A 25,112-nucleotide genomic window follows, 5' to 3' on the forward strand; every position below is an offset into this window, starting at 1 on the left:
AAAAATTCTTGCATAATTCACTTATTCTATTAACCTTTCAAGTACATTATTTATAGTGATTAAATGGCAAATGGGAATAACTCCTCTCAGTAGAATAAAAATTCCTGGCCTGGACCAGAACACTTGACCAAATGGTCCTGATGTTCAAAAATCTGGTAAAAATACCCTTCCTTTTACTCTTTTTGCCTCTGATATGCCCAGGTGCAGAGAAGATTTTTAAAGCATTAATGCATTTTCACTATATAATAAACCCCGCCCTTTCATCAGAACCTCTGATCCAGGGGCCATGAAATTCACAGTTTTGGAAGAGGCATCCTTGCTTATCATAACCATGTATTTGTTTAAATAATACCCAGGAGAATAGAAGATTTTCAAAGCATTAATGCATTTTCACTATATGATCTATATAGCCCCGCCCTAGCACCAGAACCCCTGATCCTCGGGTCATGAATTTGACAATTTTGGTAGAGTCATCCTTGCTTATCATTACTATGTATTCAATTTGTTTCAATAATACCCAGGAGTAGAGAAGAAGATTTTCAAAGAAATAATGCACTTTCACTATATGATCTATATAGCCCCACCCTAGCACCAGAACCCCTGATCCTGGGGTCATGAAATTCACAATTTTGGTAGAGTCATCCTTGCTTATCATAACTATGTATTCAATTTGTTTCAATAAATCCAAGGAGTAGAGAAGAAGATTTTCAAAGAAATAATGCATTTTCACTGTATGATCTATATAGCCCCGCCCTAGCACCATAACCCTTGACCCTGGGGCCATGAATTTCACAATTTTGGTAGAGGGCTCAATGCTTATTACAATCATGCCAACAGTTTGACTGCTTAATGTCCAGGAGTAAAGAAGAAGATTTTTAAAGATTGCATTAATTTTGATGGTTTTGGCCCCATCCCTCAGGCCCCAGGGGGGCAGGGGCCACGAATTTCACAATTTTTGTTCCCCTTTACCCATAGATGCTATATGCCAAAATTGGTTGAAATTGGTTTGCTGGTTCCAGAGAAGAAGCTGAAAATGTTCAAATGTTTACGAACGACGCACGACGACGGACGAAAAGAGATAGCAATAGGTCACCTGAGTGACTCAGGTGACCTAAAAAAAAGTGATGGTGCCTACTTAATGGCACAAAATGTATAGAACAGTCAATTATCTAATAAATAAACCGAGGTCGCAGTAAGTGCTGGCATTTAAAGATCCAAAAAGACTATTGCCAAGTACAGGTCTAAATTTGCAGCCCTCCACCAAGTAGTAGCGTCTCAATATGAAAAATTCTCAAAGGGACGTTAAACAACAAACAAACAAACAAGCTGTTTTACAAGGAACCATGAAGAAGAGATGGATCATGTTGTCCACAAGGTCTGGTCACCAGAGAGAGAAGTATTTATTATAGATAATATTATGTTTCCCTAACTTGAGGAAACTTATTCTTGCATATAACATGTAAAAATATATAAAACTTGAATAAATTCTAATCTAGTACATTGTCCGTGACCCAAAAAATGTCAAGATTATGGGTCGATGTTAAATCAAAGTCAGTATTCCAGGAAATGTTAAAGTCATGTATGTTTAACCTTCTAAACTTTGTTGGAATGAACTGAAAAATCAAATTGTTGACAAATGACTAAAGGTCTTTTAAAATGATCTTAAAGATTCACAGTGTAGCTCTTTTTAAATATATTGTTTTCGACTGATACATAAAAATGTATCATTGAAAATGATATATTTAAAAGAGCCTATAGAGACAAATGAGTTACATTATTGATAACATATAGTGTATATTTAATTAGAATACAAAAATCGGAAAAAGGTGATTCGACCCCAGATTAAAAAAGAAAAAAATCGAGGGGGGGGGGGGTCAATAACCCAGGTGCCTGTGCTTAAATATTCTCTCATTTGAATCACTTATCTATATTCCTGTCTAAGAAAAGACTCTCTCTGTTATTTGAAACTTCAGAGTAGTAAATATGTTCTTTGCTGTTTGAACATTTTCGTTAATTAAAAAAACCCCAAAAATTATTTAAAATAGTTACATGATTTTTTTTAAGTATTGGAAACCGAATCGGAAGACAGCGTCTGCTTACAACCAAAGAAAACAGGCCCCTGTAAGGCAAGGATGGAACGATACTACTACAATGTCAAGAACAAGGAGTGCGAAAAGTTCATTTATGGCGGATGTCAGCGAAATGACAACAATTTCAAAACTCTGGAGGAGTGCGAAGGTAAATGTAAAAACTGAAAATGTCGAAATTTGAAAATTAAAAAATTTAGTACCGTCAAATGGGACTCACAATTTAATTAAGTTTAGGAAGCCACATTTAAATAATCAAACTGATTAACTGCGAGATATTTTGTAAAAATAACATGTACACACGAACTTAAACACTTTCTCTCCTATACGAGTGAGCCCTGATTGAAAAGATGAAGATAACAAAACTGTGGTTAATCTCATTAGTCTTAAAAAATAAAACAAATCGTGAACAGGGCAAAAACACGGACGCCCTGGAACACCAGAGGTGGGATCAGGTGCCCAGGACGGGTAAGTTTCTCCCGTTGACCGGTTACCTCTCTGAGCCCTCTATATACTGATCAGGTAAATGAAGTAATCCGTACTCATAATTAGTATGAAAATCACTGGATTAACAATTGATATGAAATATGTCAAAGTATGATCCAATGATATTTTGTATTTGCAAACGATCATTATTTATTGCAGCTATAGAATTTAAGAAATGCTGGCTTTAAACGAGACTGTTGAATTAAATTTTATGATATTTAATATATTATATAGAACTTTAATGTTTTAAGACTGACTGTGACCGTGTCATGGTAGGTGTGAGCTTCAGCCATTCACCGGCATCTGGTTGCGACAAATAGGAGCGAAAAAAATCTCGCCAGGGACGAAAATTCACAAAAACTGTAACATCAAACATTCAATCGATGAATAATATGGTAATCAAATTGTGAATTTTTACTACATGTATGTTGCAGTATAATATGCCAGACGTTTCTGATTTGTGAAGAGAAAAGATATGGGCTTGGTAGAACATCTACTGGATCTTGCAATATATCCTTGTTAGTGAGGTTTTTTTTTTGGAAGTTTTGGATCCAGTAGATAAAGTAACTAAAATTTGTTTTTGTTGACTGTGATGTTGTAAGCATTTTGAAACTGAAACGTGATTTTGTACTAAAGAAGGTTACACTTTTAATTACCGGCATGGTGGCGCATTTTCCATTAACTACTTTTAGACCAACTTGCAGCAAAACAGTATGGCAACTATGAATCTTTATGATTAACGAAAATTCTACAATTAAATAAATTTAAGGCAGAGTTTTATTTATTTCACAAATAAACGGATGCTTTTCTGAACAGTTGACGTCTCCCCAGGTCCAATCGTTGTCAGGATACTGCAACAGAAGACAGTCCTGATTACTTCCCACGTTATTTGGTTGCCCAGATTGCCAGTTGCTATAGGTAATTGGATATGGAGTTCCGGTGTCCGTCCATTCAAATATACCCTCGGATCTGTCATCGGTCCCACTTGTGTAGAAACCATTGCTTGCGGCAGCAGTCAAATCTGCAAAGAAAAGTTAATTAGATACTTCATAGAATAATACTTAAAATACAAAAGTACAATAATTCAATTGATAACTCAAACAACATTTTGTCAGTATTTGAATCCATATACAGTATTGGACTAGATATGTTTGAATCACAGTGGAAATTTGTAATTATGGTATTTATAAAAAAAAAATCCTTAAATATAAATTTTTGCAGCACACTAGACACAAAGAAAATAATGAAGAGTCTTAATGAAATATCAAATGAAAATGTCTATATTTCAAAACTGTAGAGATATTGAGTTTAGACCTTCAGTTTGTTTGATGATTTTGACGATGAAGTCTTGTTCTTCTTTGGATCTGACAGAGACCAGGTGAGAGTAAGGATTTTCCTGTCTACAGGTAACCTGTGCCTCATACCACGTACTGGGTGTTGTATGGAATGTATAATAACTTGTGGTGTTAGCCGTCACCCTTGTATGGGAGTTTGATGGGTACTTAGGAATGCCTTTAAGTACCACAATATGGTTATACCATTATTTAAAACTTTAAATTTGATTTGTGATGTTTTTACTATAATTTTATCCACTTTTCTTTAACAACTTATAATACAACTTAAATTTGTTATATGCACTAAAAGTAAATATCTACACCCACAGCTGAAGTAAATCTCCACAGATACACAATAGCGAAATTCAACACTTACACTTATCGAAAAGCCTATCATACTACACTAAAGTGAACCTCAACATTTACACTAGTTAAATAAATCTCTGCACAAACACTAATAATAGTAAAACTCACCACTAACACTAGAAGTAAAAACCTACACATATCCTAAAGTAAACCTCAACATTTACACTTAAAGTATTAATTTTCACTAAGACTTATAATGAATCTCAACACATGCAATACAGTGAACCCCACACTTACAACAGAGTAAACCTCAAATGGTACATATACATTGTACATAAAAGTTCCCCTTAACATTAAAAAACTACATATAAATCAAAGTGATTCCCAACACTACACAAATCTACAAATAACTCTCCAGACATACACTTGAGTGAACTCCAACAATTACAATACAATAGAATGAAATATGAAAATAACAAAAGAAATAAAGCTCAAAAGTCCATAGATATAATTCAAATTGTGAGCAGAGCAAACACGGACCTCTAAAAACATCAGAGGTCGGTGGGATCAGGCGCCATGAAGGAGTAATAATAATTTTAATTTTAAAAAAAATTGCTTCTAAGTTAAACCTCTACGCATTCTCTATAAGTAAACTATTAATACTTACCTTAGAAGTGAAGCACACACGTACAGTAACTCTCTAAAGTACTCAACAGCAAACCTCCACACATACACTAAAACCTTTCATACTCGCACTAAAAATAAACCTTAACACTTACACTAAAATTAAACCTTTAACACTTACACTAAAAATAAACCTTTAACACTTACACTAAAATTACAACTCATCACTTATACCAGAAGTAAATCTTCTTGCATAAACTCTTTGCTCTTATTCTAGTCGTAACCTTCGACACTTTTACTTAAAGTAAACCTCTAAATTTACACTTAACGTAAACTACAACACTTGAACTAGGAGTAAATTTCAGCACTTGAAATAGGAGTAAATTTCAGCACTTGAACTAGGAGTAAACTTCAAAACTTCCACTAGAAGTAACTCTCCACACCTACACTAAAAGAAAACCTCAAAACTTACGTTGGTAGTAAAACTCGAGATGTACACTACATGTACAATTAAACCTTGACACGTGCACTAAATATAAACCTAAAAACTTACACTCAAGTAAACCGAGATTTATACTAAAAGTTAACCTCAAATCTTACATTAGAATTATCTCAACACTTACTCTTGCAGGTAGAGTTGAAGACGTAGATATCGTCTATTGCTATATCGCCATTCCTGTTATGGTAGGTGTATCCGGAACTGTAGTGATACAGCTTGTAGCTGTCTGTTTTGGCCTCAAAGACCAACTTAAATTTTAAACACACATTGTTTCAGTTAATAAACAAATCAAATTTTTGAAAGATGAGTATTACAAAACAAAGACCAAAGATAATATATTATTAGTCTTACATTGAGAGAAGAGACCGTGTATTCCGAGTCTAAATAAATTTTTCCGAGATGCCACTCCTGATCGAGACCGCCTTTATGAGAAAATACCGGATATCCTAGACCTCCATGGATCTGACAAAAGCAAATTAAACTCACTAATTAGATATCACTATAAGTAAGTTTTTTTACATTTAAAAAATTATTCAACAATAAAGAAGGACACAACATATAAACAAACTGTCATACCATTAAAAATATATAACATAAATTTTGCGCATGGTGCTATCCAGCTGTACACATATTTACGGCCTTGTTTGTTCATTGTAGAAACGACTCACTTAATTGCGGGTATTTCTTGTCTTTTGTTATTTGTTGTTAAATATTATGGAGCGAAAACCAGCATTACCAACCTTGGCGTATACATTCAGTTCTTTCACATCGTCCCCATGAAGATTGTACCAGAACAAGATACAATATCCATGAGAAGACGGGAGTTCAGGGGAGATAATTCTGGTTGTGGAGGTTGTTGCATGCGAGTGTCTTGTAGCATGGTTGTAAGCATCCAGAAACATGTAATGTCCTATAAAAATGTTACCGTTTTAGTGTTAGCAGTTAAAAAGCCATTCCATGGATCTAACTTACAAATATATTAAACATAGGTTAATGTCAAGTCAATCAAGAACATGCGTATGATAGATAAAATCGAACCCGGAGAGTTTTGTATGCGTACATGATTTGGATTCTATCTCACCATGTGGATTTCCGTAGGTGTGGTCCTGCTTTGGTCCTGTTCTTGATGACTGCGTCCCATGGCCATAAGACCAGTCTAGATCATCTGAATGATCCTGGAGAAATCCACACTGATTTGATGTTTCAAAGTCACAGAAAAAGACAGTTGATGCAGAGGTGGATGAACCTAACATTAAAAAATATATTACTTAGTATCAGTGAATCAGTATTTTTCATCTGTAAGGATATTTAGTCATGAGAATTAACCTTGTTGTGACGTAGCTGAGGAGACAGACACCTGTCCACAAATCTGAGATTCCCTGCTAACTTTATGAAGTTCATTCCGCAGACGTTCCCTCTCTTTAAACCAGTTCTGTCTTTCTGTTGTGATTGCATTCTCCGTGCTCTGCATGTCCAAAACATACTTGGAAATTGTTGCATTGTCTTTTATATTTCTTTCGCGAGTGGCTGTAAGTTCCACTGACTTCTCGTTCAGCTCGGCTTTCACCCCCGTTAAGTCAACTTGCACGGCTTGGAAAGTACTATTGATGGTTTTCACCCAGGTAGATACATTCTGAAATTCATTTCGAACTGAAATGACATCACTACATGGACAGCTACGACGATTTCCGGTACTGATTAACGACCTTTTCGCACTTCCGTCACAATGATGTACATTTATATTGTACAGGCACGATCCACTAAAAGCACAGTTAGATGTTGCACAGTCTCCAGTAGAAACGAGATGTATAATGAACAATACTAATATGTTGTTCTTCATATTGATAACATCTACTGTATGTAGAGATAAGATTCTTTGACCTTCTCTTCGTTCCCTCTTGCTCTCGTGATAACGTACTTTGAATAAAGACAATGTAAAGTGAAATGTATTGTTTGTTTATAATTTATATATATACAGTTACTGTGGCTTGTACAAGTTTCGGCAAAGGTATTGGTTTGGTTTTTATTTGAAAATGAAAACATTTAAACTTTTGATACAGAAGAAGAAAAATAATTTGTTGGAAGAGATTTCTGCAAACATGCGACTCCCTAAAGATAAGATATTGACAAAGTAAGAATCATGGTAAGGGGCACCAGTTTTATCGGCAGTAGTTATCATAATGTGGCTGGTAACTCTTGTTGGGTCTTGCTTGCTATTTGTTGGATGTATCAAATCACAATTCCAACCTGGTTGTAGTTTCTCAAATGGACAATGCATCTATAACGTCAAACTCGGACATGCACAGACATGTGACGCGGCTGGAAGTTCTGGTCAAGCATCAACCACGACGCACTCAAGTTCTAATGGTTGTTCATGTGACGATATCCACAAGGTAGGGACTGACGTGACCTCATTACGGACGACAGTGTCTGATCTCCAAAAAGCGGTAGATAAACTATACAGTGAAATGAATATCTCCAGATCCGAGCTTACACAAACACAAGATTTGCTCCATGGAGAACAGCAGCATGCCGCGGAGCTGCTGGTGACACTGAACAGTAAACAGAAAATGCTGAACCAATCCAAAGAAGAGCTGGCAAACGTTTTATTGTCAGCCAAAACTGAGCTGGATAATCTTCGTGAGCAACTCATCAACGCCTCCAAACAGCTTTCAATTTGTCAGGGAAATGCCGGTCTGCCGACGACCACAACTCAAGGTAATCATTAGACATTGTATATGAAGAATTTGGGATACTTATCAACAAAAAGTAATTATTTAGTGTGAGGGGAAAATGACAATCCACATGCTAGTGAAATTATTACAATCATTGAATTCAATTTCTTTCCATTTGTGTAGTTTACTCCGAGTACTCGACATTTTACTGTGGCTTTGAGAATTACCAAGGATCCCTGTGTAACTTCCAGACGGAGACCGATTCCAGCACGAGTTCTTCGCTGCGGATGTACTGGTCAAAACAGAGTGGTCGACATTATTCCGTTACAGGACCAAACATGGACCACACCTACGAAACATCATCAGGTAACTTAAAGACAGATACAAATTAGAAAAACTAACTTTTGATAGGAGCAGCATATACAAAGCACTAGGTATGATTTATTTAAATATCATACTTTCTTTAATTCTATAGAATTGTCTGTTCTCAGATATTATTCTTGAGATGCCCTCTTTTAAGGTCACTACATGGTTATCGACGCCCAGTACATATCGCAGCACTCTTCTTCAACCTCAGAACATAATTTTCGCCTAGTGTCGCCGACCTTTGAACCTGCGCAACATTACTGTATTCGCTTTTGGTATAACATGCACGGAACTGATGTAAAACCACTTAAAGTTTATGCAAAGGTATATATATATATATATATATATATATATATATATATATATATAAAGGTGCTGCCTGTATTTCTGTTTCTAGAGGCTTGTGTTCCCAAGAAATGTTACTGAAACATACTTTTTTAATAACTAGGCCTAACACATATGAAAGTAGACATAATTGTAAATTCTGTTCCCCACAAATTTCGTTCAGAAGAGAAGCGCCTGAAATATTGTTGTTGTAGTAATCGAGGCACGAGATAATTTTAACTCGATTGATCTGTAAGCATTTTTTTCTGAAAATTCTTCCTCCTACAGTTTTCATATGATTTTAACAAAAGTTAGAAATTGTTGACACATATAGCTGGACACTTATCAATGAATCATATTGCAACAATGATTACAGGGGAAAATCCTTCTTTAAACGCTTCTGAAGTTTCGGTCTAATTTCTAACAAAAAAAACACGTGTAGATTACTAGTATATTATGAATTTATGATGCTTAATATTATCTAATCACTGTTTGATTCATTGAGGATGTTAGATTACTAAATGTTGTCAAATCTGAATTCTTTTAAAATAATGTAAGCTCCCCGGGAATGGCCAAGCTTAAGTTGGGGACGCTACAAAATAATAACTGTCAGTACTTCTGTACTAAAATCCTTGGTCCCTTGGTAATAGGGAAAACATAAGATTCATCTTGGTCTCAGTAATATTTATTAATCATAATATAGTTTTCATCTGAACAGGTACAATTCATATTGGTGGCGTCTACCGTACAGGCTACTATTATAAAAAGGGGGGGGGGGGTGTACAATGGCTATAGTAGGATGATCTCCAGAGTTAATTACAATAAAATAGGTGTCCAGTGTGTTGGGAGATAATTGTCGAACATTTTCTCACCTGGAATCACAATAGTATGACTATGGTGAAAATATGGGCGGATCTTGGATCTTACTTTGAATTTACGCGCCTGACAACTCGGCAAATTATCTGTTGACATAATGCGATCGCCCCCTATATATAACCTTCGGAAAAGGGTCACATGACAAGATTCGACCAATACAAATGTTGTACGGCGACGTTCCACCAATTACGACAATGGACGACATCGTACAAAATAAAAATCGTGTCGTACTGTCAAACAAAGTTGTCGTACAATATGGATTATAAACAAACCCAGGAATTAAGTTGTGAAAAGACAAAATAATCAATAAATATGGATGACAAAAGATGTGTCTATAATAAGTAAGTAAACAATTTATATCTGAAACTTGTAAATTTCACAGAAGTAAACTTGCTGAGTATGCAGACGATATCGCGGATGGATAAAAATATAGTACAAGTTTTAGACACATGTAATCGGGAATAACAATTACTAAAATGAATATTAGAAATCACAATAATAATTAACATAATTAATAGCAAGTAATTATGCCAGTAATGTAACATGAATAACATGAGGTTAAATGCGAAACTAATCTACTTAACATGCACCGATAAAGATGGCAGACGGGATGTAAACAAGTTGCATGGCAGCAGATGATTTAAAGTGTTGCAGCTAATCTACACATGTAGAATTGCTAAGATAATGACAGTTAACTCAAGAAATACATGGAGATTAAAGATGAAGGGTAACTAATTCATGGTATGTAAAAATAAATGCGAACATTAACATTCCTGACCAATTCTAGCACAACGTTTTGACACGCATGAAATAATATTACAAGTAAAGTCCACCCGCCTTACTATGATTACACAGTAAACCATAGTAAAATTTTAGACATCTGACAGGTCCTTACATTTCCCCCTCCCTAGTTACTTAATTCTCCTGAATTAATTAAAAGATTTAGAATTCATTTCATAGGTTAATAACAATTCAGCAATATTTGTATACATCATCAGTTCATAATAATGTCATTTCACTACATGTATCACTCTGTAAGACGGAGAGGAATCCTGGCTTCATCAATCATGAGGATGACCTTGTCCCACAGCTTGTCCCGTTGAGCACTACCAGCCTCCAGAAAAGAAATCATGGCCTCATTTTGTTGGGTGTGACTCTTACCCATGGCAATAGAACGCACAGCTTGGTAAAGATAGACACGACTCTTAGATGCTGGATAAGAAGTCTTCTTCGGAGAGAGAACAGCTGTTCCTGGCAGCGCAAGGAAGTTAAACTCATCGGTTAGGAAACTCCTATCGACTCCTCCATCACTCCCTGGAATGCTCCTCCTCAGGGACATGGCAGCAAATTCAAGTTCAAGAAGCTTCTGGTCAGGTGTTAGCTGGTTAAAATTCTTTGGTGGCCAGGAAAAAGAGGAATTTCCACAAGGGACTGTCACGGCCCCATCAAGCTCCCATTGACGTCTGGCTGGTGGAAGTAGTGGCATACAGCCAGTGGAAAGTAGCTTCTTGGCCCGTACTGCCAGTTGCCCAAGGGAAGGGTCCTCAGGGGATGGAGAGAGAGCAGGTACAGGAACAGCAGCAGGCTCAGGAGGAATGATGACTTGAGTCTCCATGGGGACAGAGGCTGACATCTCCAAGAAGGCAGAGGAAGCTGATGTAGGAGAAAGAGAAGCGACAGGGAGGGAACACAAGATGGACTGTGACCTGGTAGCCTGGTATTCTTCTAATCTGATTTTCTTCTTTTCTGGTTCCTTGATTTTAGTAGGGCTGGGAGTCTTGGTGACAACAGCATGGGCTGGGGATGGCAGAGATTCAATATCAGACTCAGCAAATAATTCTATTTCTGGTTGAAGTTTTTGTAATTTTAATACTGACTTAATGTACTTCTGTTCTACACCCAATGATGTTGCGAAATGATTTGTTCGTTCTTTTGGTAGGTTTAATGGTCTGAAGTTTGCCAGAGGGGGAGTAACAGGTTCAGATTTCAGCACTGCCATTTTCCTGGAAAGGCTGGCAATCCCCCTAGGATCTAGGAGCACCCCATCCTCCAGACTAATGCTATAAAAATTCACATCATCCTCCAGCACTGCTGTCAAGGCCTTAGGTACCAGGGAAATAGAAGCAATAGTGAACAAACTAGGAGAGCCAGGGTTAAATTCTTGACAAGACACCACAGATGAGAAGTTCACAGCCTGGGACTCCCACCCTTCCAACCACTCCTGCCTGGAACGCCTGGGAATGAAGGACACCTTCCTTGTCCAGTCGAGGAGGAGGGCTCGCAACTTCCCGGAAGCTCTTGCATTTCTTTCTGTTGGCTCGACCAGCGATCTATACAAGGAGGGTTGGCAGGCGATCCAAAAACAGTTATTTTCAGAGAAAAGATCATCCACAGGGACATTAACAGATGGTAGGGACTCTTTGTGGCGCTTCAGGACATGGCTCTTCAGATCGGCGGGCCGACTGAAAGTGTTCTCCTTTGAAATACAAAAAGGGCACACTACTTTCATGGCACAGTGTGGCGCTGGCATTAAATGCTCCTTGAGCTTTCTTCGGCTCTCAAACTGAAGGCTGCACTGTTCCCCATTAACCTCTAGGTTGCACTGGAACATTCTGTGGAAGGAAATATAATTTTTCTAATAAAGGCGTGTTAACCTCTAGGTTATTATGGAATTATAATACAATATCAAAGTAGCACCATGGCAGCTATAGGACTACTTGGGATGGGGTTAAATCTAGGAAATCACAGATGGAAATGGCAATGTGAATTTTCTATTGGTATGGAGGGCATTCATGCTACAGCTTGGGCAAGGGGCTAAGATATATAAATTCATCCAGGTGGGAGAAATAATGGGCTATAGGACTTACTAATACCTCCGACAATGATAGATGTAGTATAACCAAATTATCATTGAAGTAACATCAAATATATGGTACCAAGAGAGACCAACACCAATGACAAAAAAAAAATCAATAATAATAATACAGCAGCACCTCTGCCAGCAACAACATACAACTCCTAAATTATCTACACACAGGCAATGGTCACACCTTCTTGAGATGCAGGGCCCTTTGCATCCAGATGTCAACCCAGTGAGGGCCATAGGCTGCACGCATCCGTCGCCTCCCGTCACCACTTGGGCAAGGGCCATAGAGTGCGCACCTCCGTCCCCTCCCAATACCCAATGGTGCGGGCCATAGACCGCACACGCCCGTCACCTCCCTTCACTGGCCTCAAGGATTTTATAAAAAAAAAAAAATAGTACAAAAAAATGTCATGTCATACAGTCTCTAAATTTGATAAGATCTCTGATGTGCTATTCCCTATTCTGTTTTTGGTACCATCTTGGAGGGTTTTTGCCACGGTAGGGAAGTAATCGGTCAACATGGTACACCTTGCCTCGCTGTTTCTCAGATCGCTGAACCAGGAAGGTGACGTCATCTATCTTCTTGGTTATAACATATGGTCCCTTCCATTTGCATGTAAGTTTACTGCACACCCCTACCTTTTTAGATGCATCATAGAGCCACACTGGTTGGCCTTCCTCAAAGAATCTGCAATTGGATTTGGTATTATAGTACGTCTTTTGATAGTCTGCATACTGTTTTAGGTTTTTCCTGGCAACATCATGTGCTTTTGTTAATCTTTCCTGCAAAGTTTTGACAAAATCTTCTGGTTCTGATATCTCGTCATCGCTCAGTTGTTTTGGCCTTGGAATAACAACTTCAAAGGGCATCATTATGTTTCGTCCCAACATCATCATGTTCGGTGAAATGCCTGTACTAGAGTGGACAGATGACCTATAAGCCATCATTAATTGTGGTAATACTTCATCCCAATGCCTTTGATCTTTGTTACAATACATTTTTAACATGTTGACTAGGGTTCTGTTAAATCTTTCAACAGCCCCATTAGCTTGGGGTCTTTGGCTTGTAGTTCTTGTTTTTTCTATTCTAAACATTGATAACATGTCCTTGAAAAGATTTGATTCAAACGATCTCCTTTGATCAGAATGTAGTTGAAGTGGGGTTCCAAATCTACATATAAATTCATTAACTATGACTCTTGCAATTGTACAAGACTCTTGATCCGGGATAGGAAATGCCTCTGTCCACTTAGTAAAACAGTCACATATGACTAATATGTACTTATTGCCTTTTTCTGTTAGGGGAAGTGGACCAAGAATGTCAACGGCTACACGCTCCATGGGCTCACCTACTAAATACTGCTGTAAAGGGGCCCTAAGTGAAGCTTAAGAGGGTTTCCTGGCAGAGCAGAGGTCACACCGAGAGCAATACTTTTCTACTTCTCTTTTCATTTTAGGCCAGTATAATGACTTTCTAATCTTATCAAGGGTTTTCTCTGCACCCAAATGACCACCTGTTGGGACATCATGGAAATACTTAAATACTTGGTATCGTAGAGATGACGGAACAATTAGCTGAAGATTAACAAATTCACCATCGTCATTTAAGAACTGGCGACACAAGATTCCCTGAGAGACTACAAGTCTGTTCCACATCCTCCAAATGGTTTTTTCATTCCTCCAGAACCATGTGAGACCTGATTCCAGGCTGGTCTGAACTCATTGGATTCTTTTGTCACAAGCAACAGTGAAATTTCTTTGTCATTAAGTTGAGCTTGTCGAAGGGAGTCAAGTTGCCAACCCTCAAGGACAAAGCCGCTTTCTGGAGTTAAACATTCTTTAACAGTTTTACTGTTGGTAATGGAACACACCTGTACCTCAGGATTATGGGAATTTGACTCATCTTCACTATCACTGAGGGAATTCATTTGTTCTTGGCGTTCACAGGACCGACAAGGCCTTCTTGACAAAGCGTCAGCATTTGAATGCTTCTTCCCTGGTCTATGAGTTACTTCAAGGTTATATGTCTCAATTTGCTGTAACCATCTGGCTGTCTGGCCTGTAGGGTTCTTAAGGTTTTTCATCCAGCTTATGGCAGCATTGTCTGTGCGCAAAAGAACTTTTTGGCCATATAGATAGGAATGAAAAGTTTTCAGAGCAACAACAACAGCAAGCAATTCTTTACGGGTTACATAATATTGCTGCTCATGTTTGTCCATGGCTTTGCTCATATAAGCAATTACTTTTTCAGAACCATCCTGAATTTGTGAGAGTACACTGCCAACTGCTTTATCACTCGCGTCGGTGTCCAGTATGAACCCAATATCTGGCAGGGGATAGGCAAGGATTGGAGATTCTGTTAGTTTTTGTTTTAAAGTATCAAATGAAGATTGCCATTCATCAGTCCAGTGGAAAGGGGTTGACTTCTCACAAAGCTTATGAAGTGGTCTGGCAATCTGAGCAAATCCTTGTACAAAGCGTCTGTAATAGGAACAACTCCTTGTTTGTTTTGCAGTTGTGGGTACAGGCCAGTTGGTGATGGCACTTATTTTCTGAGGATCTGTGGCTACACCATTTTCTGATACAATGTGTCCTAAAAACTGGATTTCTTTTTGAAAAAATGTCCATTTGGATGGTTTTAGCTTTAAATTTGCTTCTGAAAGTCTATAGAAAAGTTGTTCTAGCCTCTCTAGACCTTCTGAAAAGGTTTTACTAGGTACTATGATGTCATCCATATAAACCAGACATTCTTGCCATTGCATGCCTCTAAGGATGTTTTCCATCAGGCGCTCAAATGTTGATGGTGAATTAGCTAAGCCAAATGGCATTACGGTGAATTGATACAACCCAAGGCTTGTGTTGAAAGCTGTCTTTTCTTTGTCCTCTTGTGACATAGCAATTTGCCAAAACCCAGAGTTAAGGTCCATGGAGCTAAACCATGTTGCTCCTGCTAAAGAGTCTAAACACTCGTCAACTCGAGGGAGAGGATAGGCATCCTTAATGGTGACATCATTAAGTCGTCTGTAGTCCACACAAAATCTGACTTTACCATCTTTTTTAACAACAAGTACTACATTGGAGGCCCAGGGGCTGCTAGAAGGTTCAACAATACCTCTGTCAATCATTTTCTGTAATTTTTCCCTCTCCGTCTCCTTCTTTCCTATTGGTACTCTCCTCCCGAGTTATCTAATAGGGAAGGTTTTCCCAGTATTTATTCTGTGTTCAGTCAAGTTGGTCCGACCTATGTCATCTGAGGACTTAGAAAAGATGTCTTGGTATTTAACAAGTAGATTTTGTAGGACTTGTGCTTGATCACAATCCAGATGAACAGAACTTCTCTCCAATAGGTCAGCAAGGTATTCAGGCACTGTTGTGTCACCCCTATTGATAGGATCATTGTGCACTGCCCGGGTACAGGCAGGCATCTCAGTGGTTAAATCGGTAAAGGAAGTACAAATGCCCAATGGTTGATTAATATACAGGGTTATTGGGTCAGTAGTGGTATTATGGACACTTACGGTTACATTGTTTCTATTCAAATTGACAACTCCTGGAGGAATGAATATCCCAGTCATATCAGATGTAGGCTCCACTAGGCCTGACTCAGATAGATGTTCTGCACCTGGTATTCTAACTGGTATAAATGAGCCTGAGTTCGGAGGAATTACAACTGTTTCCTTCATCACAACCCTGCACTTCATGTTTTCCTTTCCTCCTACCCAGCACTGAATTTCCTCTTGCTCATTGGTTAGTAAGACTAGTCGTTGATAGTTAATCTTCTGGACATTATCCAAAAGAAAATCTTGTCCTAATATTCCATCTTGACAAATGTCACAGACAATGAATGATTGCTGGTAAACAGAGCTTCCAAATTTGATTGGCAAACAAAGAGATCCAAATGTAAAGAGTTTTCTTCCACTGACATCTGAAATATTTATTGCTAAAGGCTCCAGGGCTTGTTCTGGCATAAATTTATCAAAAATGGCTTTAGAAATAATGGAAACAGTTGACCTACTGTCAATGAGAAAATTTATTTCAGAGTCCAGTAATTCTGCTTTTGTGTAAAAACCATTATCCCATCTCTCATTTATTTCCCCTATGTGGCCTCCCCTAGCATCCAAATCAGTCTTAGGCCTCTCCACCTCCGCCGGCTCCTGGCCTACTGAGTCAGCAGACGGGAGTTTCCCTGGCTTGTTTTAGTTCTGGTGTTGTTAAATGAAGGTCTCTGTGATCTCTGGTGCTGATATCTCTGGGGGCACATGTTCATATAAAATGGTCTGGAGAATTACAGATGAAGCAATTTTTGTGTTGAGGGTATCGTTGATAATTCCTCTGTCTGTTATTTTCATTGTTTTCCAAACGGTCAAGTCTGGACATAAGTTCTTGTAGTGTTGATTTCAACTTGTCAGGCTTTGTTGAGGTTTCAGTCCCTAGTTCGTTAGCAGGACACTTTGGTTTGGAATTAGTGTCTACAACGCGTACCTTAGATTTCTGTTTGTTTTCATCTGTGCCAAGAATAGATTCATATCTCTCTATCACATCAACGGCCTCAGCAACGGTCTGACAGTCCTTGTCTATACATCTACATTTCATTTCAAGCGGAATGACCTTGTATAGCTGATTCAGGGCCAGTGCCTCTTGGGCAAGTGCATCAAGATTACGGTACGCTCTTTGTGCCATCTGGCGAATATCATCACCAAGGACAGCAATAGACTCACCTGGTAGCCGCTTCCTCAACTCTAGCTTGGACAGCCATCTATTTTGATTTCTACTTTTTCCGAATCTCTGATTTAATTTACCACTTAGGGACTGGAAAGATTCTTTGTCTTCAGCAGATAGACTCATGTAGTAGGTTCTAGCTTGGTCACGGAGACTAGCAGCAAGGAAAAGAAGTTTTGTTCTATCAGACCACCTACCTAATTCTGCACAATCCTGGAAATGGGAAATATATTCGTCCCAATCCTCCTTACCATTATAAGGTTCAGGTTTCATTACAAGGGACATGCCCTCCTGGGAAAAGTCAGCTATAGGGTTACCCAGCTGACGTCTTGGGAAAGGATTTCTATCAAAATCTGGTGTCATTGACGTGCGGAACATTTCAGGGGCTATATTAGGAATAGGTGAATGATTGGGTCCTTCTAGCCTAACCTGCTTGGGGGAAGGGGGTAGGTCACCTTGACCTGCCTCATTGTGAATTTTAAACTGTATTTCTGGGTCAGGGGAGGTATAAGAGGACTCTGCCATACTTGTGTAACAATGGCTGGTAAATTAAATTATAAAAATAAATTATTTCGTTTTTTTTTTCTTAGTAAATTTGTATATTTATATACACACAATATATATACACTATATACAACAAAAACCAACACACTGGACAGCTGAGGAATTAAGGAATGGGCCCGTATCACAGGATGCTATAAAAGTTTAAGCATCCCACTTCTGACACCAAAAATTGTAAGCTCCCCGGGAATGGCCAAGCTTAAGTTGGGGACGCTACAAAATAATAACTGTCAGTACTTCTGTACTAAAATCCTTGGTCCCTTGGTAATAGGGAAAACATAAGATTCATCTTGGTCTCAGTAATATTTATTAATCATAATATAGTTTTCATCTGAACAGGTACAATTCATATTGGTGGCGTCTACCGTACAGGCTACTATTATAAAAAAGGGGGGTGTACAATGGCTATAGTAGGATGATCTCCAGAGTTAATTACAATAAAATAGGTGTCCAGTGTGTTGGGAGATAATTGTCGAACATTTTCTTACCTGGAATCACAATAGTATGGCTATGGTGAAAATATGGGCAGATCTTGGATCTTACTTTGAATTTACGCGCCTGACAACTCGGCAAATTATCTGTTGACATAATGCGATCGCCCCCTATATATAACCTTCGGAAAAGGGTCACATGACAAGATTCGACCAATACAAATGCTGTACGGCGACGTTCCACCAATTACGACAATGTACGACATCGTACAAAATAAAAATCGTGTCGTACTGTCAAACAAAGTTGTCGTACAATATGGATTATAAACAAACCCAGGAATTAAGTTGTGAAAAGACAAAATAATCAATAAATATGGATGAAAAAGATGTGTCTATAATAAGTAAGTAAACAATTTATATCTGAAACTTGTAAATTTCACAGAAGTAAACTTGCTGAGTATGCAGACGATATCGCGGATGGATAAAAATATAGTACAAGTTTTAGACACATGTAATCGGGAATAACAATTACTAAAATGAATATTAGAAATCACAATAATAATTAACATAATTAATAGCAAGTAATTATGCCAGTAATGTAACATGAATAACATGAGGTTAAATACGAAACTAATCTACTTAACATGCACCGATAAAGATGGCAGACAGGATGTAAACAAGTTGCATGGCAGCAGATGATTTAAAGTGTTGCAGCTAATCTACACATGTAGAATTGCTAAGATAATGACAGTTAACTCAAGAAATACATGGAGATTAAATATGAAGGGTAACTAATTCATGGTATGTAAAAATAAATGCGAACATTAACATTCCTGACCAATTCTAGCACAACGTTTTGACACGCATGAAATAATATTACAAGTAAAGTCCACCCGCCCTACTATGATTACACAGTAAACCATAGTAAAATTTTAGACATCTGACAGGTCCTAACAATACTACTCTTCTTACAGTTACTTTGTATATGCGTGTGTAACATATACACTGTTTTAAGATTTTATTTTTATTGTCTACACTTAGTCATTTAACACTATTCTGAGTATTACTTAAAGTAAATTTATTAGGTCCTATTACAACTCCTGATTCTATTTTAACGTGCAGCATGCCCCAGTCTGTGTGTTTTAATTTAAAGAACTTGTTACCTTTCAAATCAAATTACGAAATTGATGTTAGACCTACATACTCAGTATACACCTGTATACTAGTATGCACAATCCAATTTGTCTACACTCGGGGAGTCAAAGACTAATTATAGAGACTGGTGGTTATTACATTACTGACTAAATAAGCTTGAATTAATGTAATTGTCTAGATGTAAATTGAAGTTTATTTGATTACAGTAGAGAATTAAAATTAACATGTTGGATATTGTGGTGGTAAACTAAACATTTAACTGATATCAATGAAATATATGGAAATAACGAACAGTATTCAAGCTCAAAAGTCCATTATACAATACAAAATAGAAGCAGAGCAAACACGGACCTCCAAACATCAGAGGTGGGATCAGGTGCCATGGAGGAGTGAGCATCCCCTGCCGACCGGTCACACCCGCCGTGTGCTCCTTGTCATTATCGGGAAATAACGGAAATATCCGTCGACAATTCAGTGTGTAAATAATGGTCTAACAATTAGTATGAAAAACGTCAGTCAGCATTTGACTCAATGATAAATTGTATTTGCTGACAAGGTCATTGTATCGACCATAGAACTTACGAAATGATGACTTTAAACGAGACAGCTGATATTCTTGTTTCATCAACTTATTTGTCAATAATTTACCTCGTTTTAGAAATTGTACATACGTAGAGCATGCTCTTGCGTATCGAATCAACTGAGAGATATATACCCCGTATGCAGGTGATGAAGGTATATTGCTGCATAAGTAAGGGAAGTTGACGATTGAAAAAGTAAAGTCATCACGTTTATCATAAAGCTTGGTTGTTAGATTACCATTAACGTCTTTTTCAAGTAAAATATCCAAATATGAAACAGATGTGTCAGACTCTGTGGTATCAAGTCAGATCACAGTGATTTTCTGAACGATAACTTGATATTATGTTAGATTGCAGTAATTAACTGAACGGTTAACCAGAATTATGTAAGATTGCAGTGGTTAACTGAATAGTTAACTGATATGTTAGATTGCAAAAATTAACTGAAAGTTTAACCGATATTATGTAAGATCGCAGTTTAACTGAACATTTAACTGATATGTTAGATTGAAGTAATTTACTGAATGGTTGACCGATATTATGAAAGATTGCGGTGGTCAACTGACAGTTAACTGATATTATGTGACATTGCTGCGATTAACGGATTTGTTAACTGATATATGTTAGATCAAAGTGATTAACTGACCTGTTTACTAATAACATATTAGAATGCTGAGATTAACTGAACAGTTAGCTTATATTATGTAAGATTGCAGAGATTAACTGAAGCTGAACAGTTATCTTATTTTTTGTTAGATAGGCGGTGGTCTTGGGAACCCAATAAAAGTTATCCAGCCAGTTAACAGTGTGGATTGGAAGCTTGGGGAAGTGGAAATAGGTTCCGAGTACACTGTCAACAAGTTCCAAGTAATCTTTCTCTGAGAATAAATAATGCAAAGTTAAAATAAGAACTTTTAAAAATACAAATTGTGGTGGCATATTATACATGCAAACATCCAATATGATTATATGGGCATCTATATACATGTACACTTGTAACTTGTTTATGTCGAAATGCAATTTATTCACATTGATATACAGCTTGAAATAAACTTATTGATGTTTACATACAGAGCCTACCGTCACGGTAGCTCAGTCGGTAGAGCGCTCGCTCCGTGATCACAGGTCGTGTTCGAATCACGGTCGCGACTGATCTAAGTCGATAAAAAATAGGCAACTATTCCGTCGCCAAGCGCTCAGCACTTTGAAGTGAAAGTTACGGGTCTTTCGGATGAGACCTTAAAAACCAAGGCCCCGTGTCACGGTAGGCGCTGGCACGATGAAGAACCCTCACTGCTCAATGGCCCTGAGTGCCGAGTATAGGTCTAAATTTGAAGCCCTTCATCGGGACATGGTGACGTCCCTATATGGGTGAAAAATCCTCGAACGGGACATAAAACATCATAAGATCAATCAATCACACAGAACCTTTTCTTTCCATAACAAAAACTGGGTTAACACTGATACCCGAGTCATATATAAGTTGATGGTCGGACTAAATTTTTCTTGGATCATCGGCTGAAAAAAATGACAACGCTAAAGCTAGCATCTGGCGACGAGGAACATTCACATTAATTCCTAAAAACACCGATGACTTTAAAGTTTGAATATCATAATACCTAGGTCGGGCGACCAATTTTTTTTTCGTATCGTCGGATGAAAAAACATAATCGGCCGACACTAGTATCGGGCGACTCCGAGTAGTCACATTAATTCCTTGGAACACCTATTCCTTTAAAGTAAAAAAAAAATATAAGTCGCTCAATCATCGTTCGCTGAGCTGCAGTTTAATTTTTACCGTCGAAATTTACAAAATCCCAATTCCTAAATGTCCACCGACCGACTTAACAAACCTTCTGTCGATGATCGGGCGATGATTGAAGATTGGTCGATGGACTATTCAGCGACTGCTTCAATTGGAGGAATCGGCTTCCGACGCAGAAAGAATTATAACTTGGCCCGACGGACACAAAATTGGTCTACCGACGAAAAAAGAGGTCAACATCTGGCAAGATAACGCCCAATGAACTGCCGGCTGTCGCCCGAGGAATCCTATTTTTTGCCACAAAAAATGTTGGCTATTGGTCGTTTTGGAAACGTAACTGGGGTTTTAGTCAAGCAATCGACCCCCGATTTCAAGCGCTGAGCCGCAGTTTCTTTTTCGACGGCCGACGTTTTGAAAACGATCTTCAAACGCTGAGCCGCAGTAAGTTGGTCGTCGGTCGGTGGACATTTAGTCCATCGACCGACTTCATAAACTGTCTGCCGATGGTCGGACTATGATCGAGGTTGGTCGACGGACTATTCAATGACTGTTTCAAGAAATCGGTCACCGACGCAGAAAAAATATAACTTGGTCCGACAGACATAAACTTGGTCGGCCGACGAAAAAAGGGGTCAAAATCGGGCAAACAACTGTCGCTGAACTGCCGACTGTCGCCCGAAGAATCCCATTTTTGCCTAAAAAATCCTCAGCCGTTGGTTGTTATTTTAGAAATGTGACTGGGGTTAAAATGGTTACTGTAGTCTGTAATATCTATAGAGCTAACCAACAAACTACAGTTAGACAAACAAGCCGACATAAATAAGTTGCATGTCGACATAACAAATAGAAAGTTGACATACGATGCATGTTGAAAGTATTTGACAAGTAATGAGAAATACATATTTGTAATCAATATATCGGATAAAATATAATTTTGGATTTAGGTCTCTTTTTTCTCCCGAGGAGAGTTTTACTTCAAATAACAGTTTTATTTAGGTTGTGTTTGAGGGTAGCACCGACGCCCACTACCGATACTCTTACCATACACATGGGAGTACTAAGTCTTATGTTAATGAAAATGGTAATGTCGCCATTGATGACGTGTACATCTATAATACAACTTGTCAAGGTATTATATTCAAACTCTGCATTTTTTCTATGAATTGCATTTTTTTCCAAAAAAAAAAGAAAAGAAATATATTTACAGAAGTACCTGTACAAAAAAGTTGACGACGAAACCATTACCTTCTCAGTGGTATTCCTCAGAAACGCGCGGAAAATCTTACTTTGTTCAGAACATATTCCTCGTATCATTTTTCTTTAAATTTCTTTGCATGTTAATTTTTAAAATATTTTTTACATTATATTGATTTTTGACAGACGTACCAAAATGTCCATCAAACTCGTATACACACGTAAACATGGACAACACGACGTCATGCTATACATTTCACGCTACACCAAAGTCATGGTACAACGCTATCAATGAGTGCAAGAAAGAATCTTATGGCGGCCATCTCGCCTCTATCACAGATCAAATGGAACAAGATTACCTGGTTAATCTTATCATGTCTGATATAGGTATGGAGCATGATTACCTGGTTAATTTTTTCCAGATGATTACTTGGTTTGTTTTATCCAGTCTGGTATAGGTATGGAACATGATTACCTGGTTAATTTTATCCCGTCTGATATAGATGTGGAACATTATTACCTGGTTAATCTTATCCAGTCTGATATAGGTATGGAACATGATTACCTGGTTAATTTTATCCCGTCTGATATAGATATGGAACATGATTACCTGGTTTATTTTATACAGTCTGATATAGGCATGGAAAATGATTACCTGGTTTATTTTATACAGTCTAATATAGATATGGACCATTATTACCTGGTTAATCTTATCCAGTCTGATATATAGGTATGGAACATGATTACCTGGTTTATTTTAAACAGTCTGATATAGGTATGGAACATGATTACCTGGTTTATTTTAAACAGTCTGATATAGGTATGGAACATGATTACCTGGTTTATTTTAAACAGCCTGATATAGGTATGGAACATGATTACCTGGTTTATTTTAAACAATACAATACAATTGTATACAATCTGATGTTTATGTCTGGTTTCATTAAATGGGTAAAATCCTGCAAACAAACGTCTTTTTTAAAATGGGGGACTAATTTTGTTGATAATTTTGAGATACTGCCAAAATATAAATATGTTAATGTTAGCCTAAAATTTGAGTTGTTTTACAGTAATCTATATTTCTTTGTTTGTCAAAATTTGACATCTCAAATGGGATCGACAGAAAATAACTCATTGCACAAAATAACTCCTAAGCTAGTCTGCACTGATTTATAGCAAGCCAAACCTCACAGTCCAGTTAATATTTTGAAAACGAAAAATCGGTTCCCTAGAAAGTCTTCCGCCACAAAAATATAGTTTAATTGGAATTGTAAAATTCAAATGTATTGTTTAAACATAAATATGAGATGAATTTTTAGACTTTATGTATTTACCTGTTTCCTTTCCCTCTTTATATTTTAGTTATCAAAATTTATTATCCAGGTTTAATGACGGCAGGACAGAGTGGATTTTATATTTCTGGAAACGATGAAAACTCAGAAAATAACTTTGTTTGGACAGATGGAGGGTCACCATCGTCCCTTACCTATAGCAACTGGTATCCTGGGCAACCAAATAACGTTGGGAGCAACCAGGACTGTTTACTGATGCAGTACCCCGATGCTGGGTATCAATGGGGAGATGTGAGCTGCACAGAGACACATCCTTTTATTTGTGAAAGCAGATACTAAAAATAAAGACCTCATTAAAAGTGACATTGTTTCTTTGTGATAATAATTATACTTAGGTCAGGTAATATCAATTGTTTTAAAGATTAAAAAAATGAACATAATTATGGATATTTCAGACTTTTTTATTTTTGTTTACATTTAGCATATATGAATCAGCTGGGTGTATATTAACATTTTCCTTCTCCTTTGGAATCAACTCAGCAAAAGGCAACTCCAATCAACGACTTTATTGTAGTTCTTCCGAACATTTTTTTTTCTTCTACTTTTGAGAAAGATACGTCATTTATTCACGCTATAATAGTTTTTTGAAGAGTGAATTCTTTGTCTTTATTACCAAATCCACCACAGATCAAATTTGCAAGTCTCAAGGCATATTGCATTCTGTTCCTGGTACCTCTTTCTGTAAGTTTATCACACCGATTGCCTTCCATCTCGGGCTTTATCATCAATCCATTACAACCCAGGTTACCCTCACCGTGACTTTCCCTCTAAAAGCAAAATATTTATAAATTAGGTAAATTTTGATGTATTTCAATACATTCAAATAGTACATACTAGTAATAAGCATGTTAATTAGAAAGATTACATATCAATTATTACATTTTATATGAAATACATGTATTATTAAAAAA

At 37.4% G+C, this 25,112-nt stretch overlaps 2 protein-coding genes across 2 annotated transcripts; one reads left to right on the forward strand and one right to left on the reverse strand.

Moving 5' to 3' along the window:
• Positions 1 to 3,337: 3,337 nt before the first annotated feature.
• Positions 3,338 to 7,213, reverse strand: LOC133173843 (MAM and LDL-receptor class A domain-containing protein 1-like). Its single transcript, XM_061308917.1, has 7 exons — positions 6,663 to 7,213; positions 6,418 to 6,582; positions 6,077 to 6,246; positions 5,688 to 5,798; positions 5,461 to 5,584; positions 3,888 to 4,085; positions 3,338 to 3,594 (listed from the first exon to the last, which is right to left on the reverse strand). The coding sequence occupies exons 1-7, from the start codon at positions 7,174 to 7,176 to the stop codon at positions 3,338 to 3,340; spliced, it is 1,539 nt and encodes a 512-aa protein (XP_061164901.1). The 5' UTR covers positions 7,177 to 7,213.
• A 277-nt stretch (positions 7,214 to 7,490) lies between these two features.
• LOC133173344 (MAM and LDL-receptor class A domain-containing protein 1-like) lies at positions 7,491 to 24,480 on the forward strand. The gene is made up of 7 exons (XM_061308334.1): positions 7,491 to 8,054; positions 8,195 to 8,377; positions 8,532 to 8,701; positions 20,647 to 20,757; positions 22,652 to 22,784; positions 23,036 to 23,236; positions 24,233 to 24,480. The coding sequence occupies exons 1-7, from the start codon at positions 7,517 to 7,519 to the stop codon at positions 24,478 to 24,480; spliced, it is 1,584 nt and encodes a 527-aa protein (XP_061164318.1). The 5' UTR covers positions 7,491 to 7,516.
• Positions 24,481 to 25,112: the final 632 nt, after the last annotated feature.

Source organism: Saccostrea echinata, unplaced genomic scaffold (assembly GCF_033153115.1).
Source record: "Saccostrea echinata isolate AGI-Se365-2 ecotype Australia unplaced genomic scaffold, CSIRO_AGI_Sech_v1 ptg000056l, whole genome shotgun sequence".
Taxonomy (NCBI): Eukaryota; Metazoa; Mollusca; class Bivalvia; order Ostreida; family Ostreidae; genus Saccostrea; species Saccostrea echinata.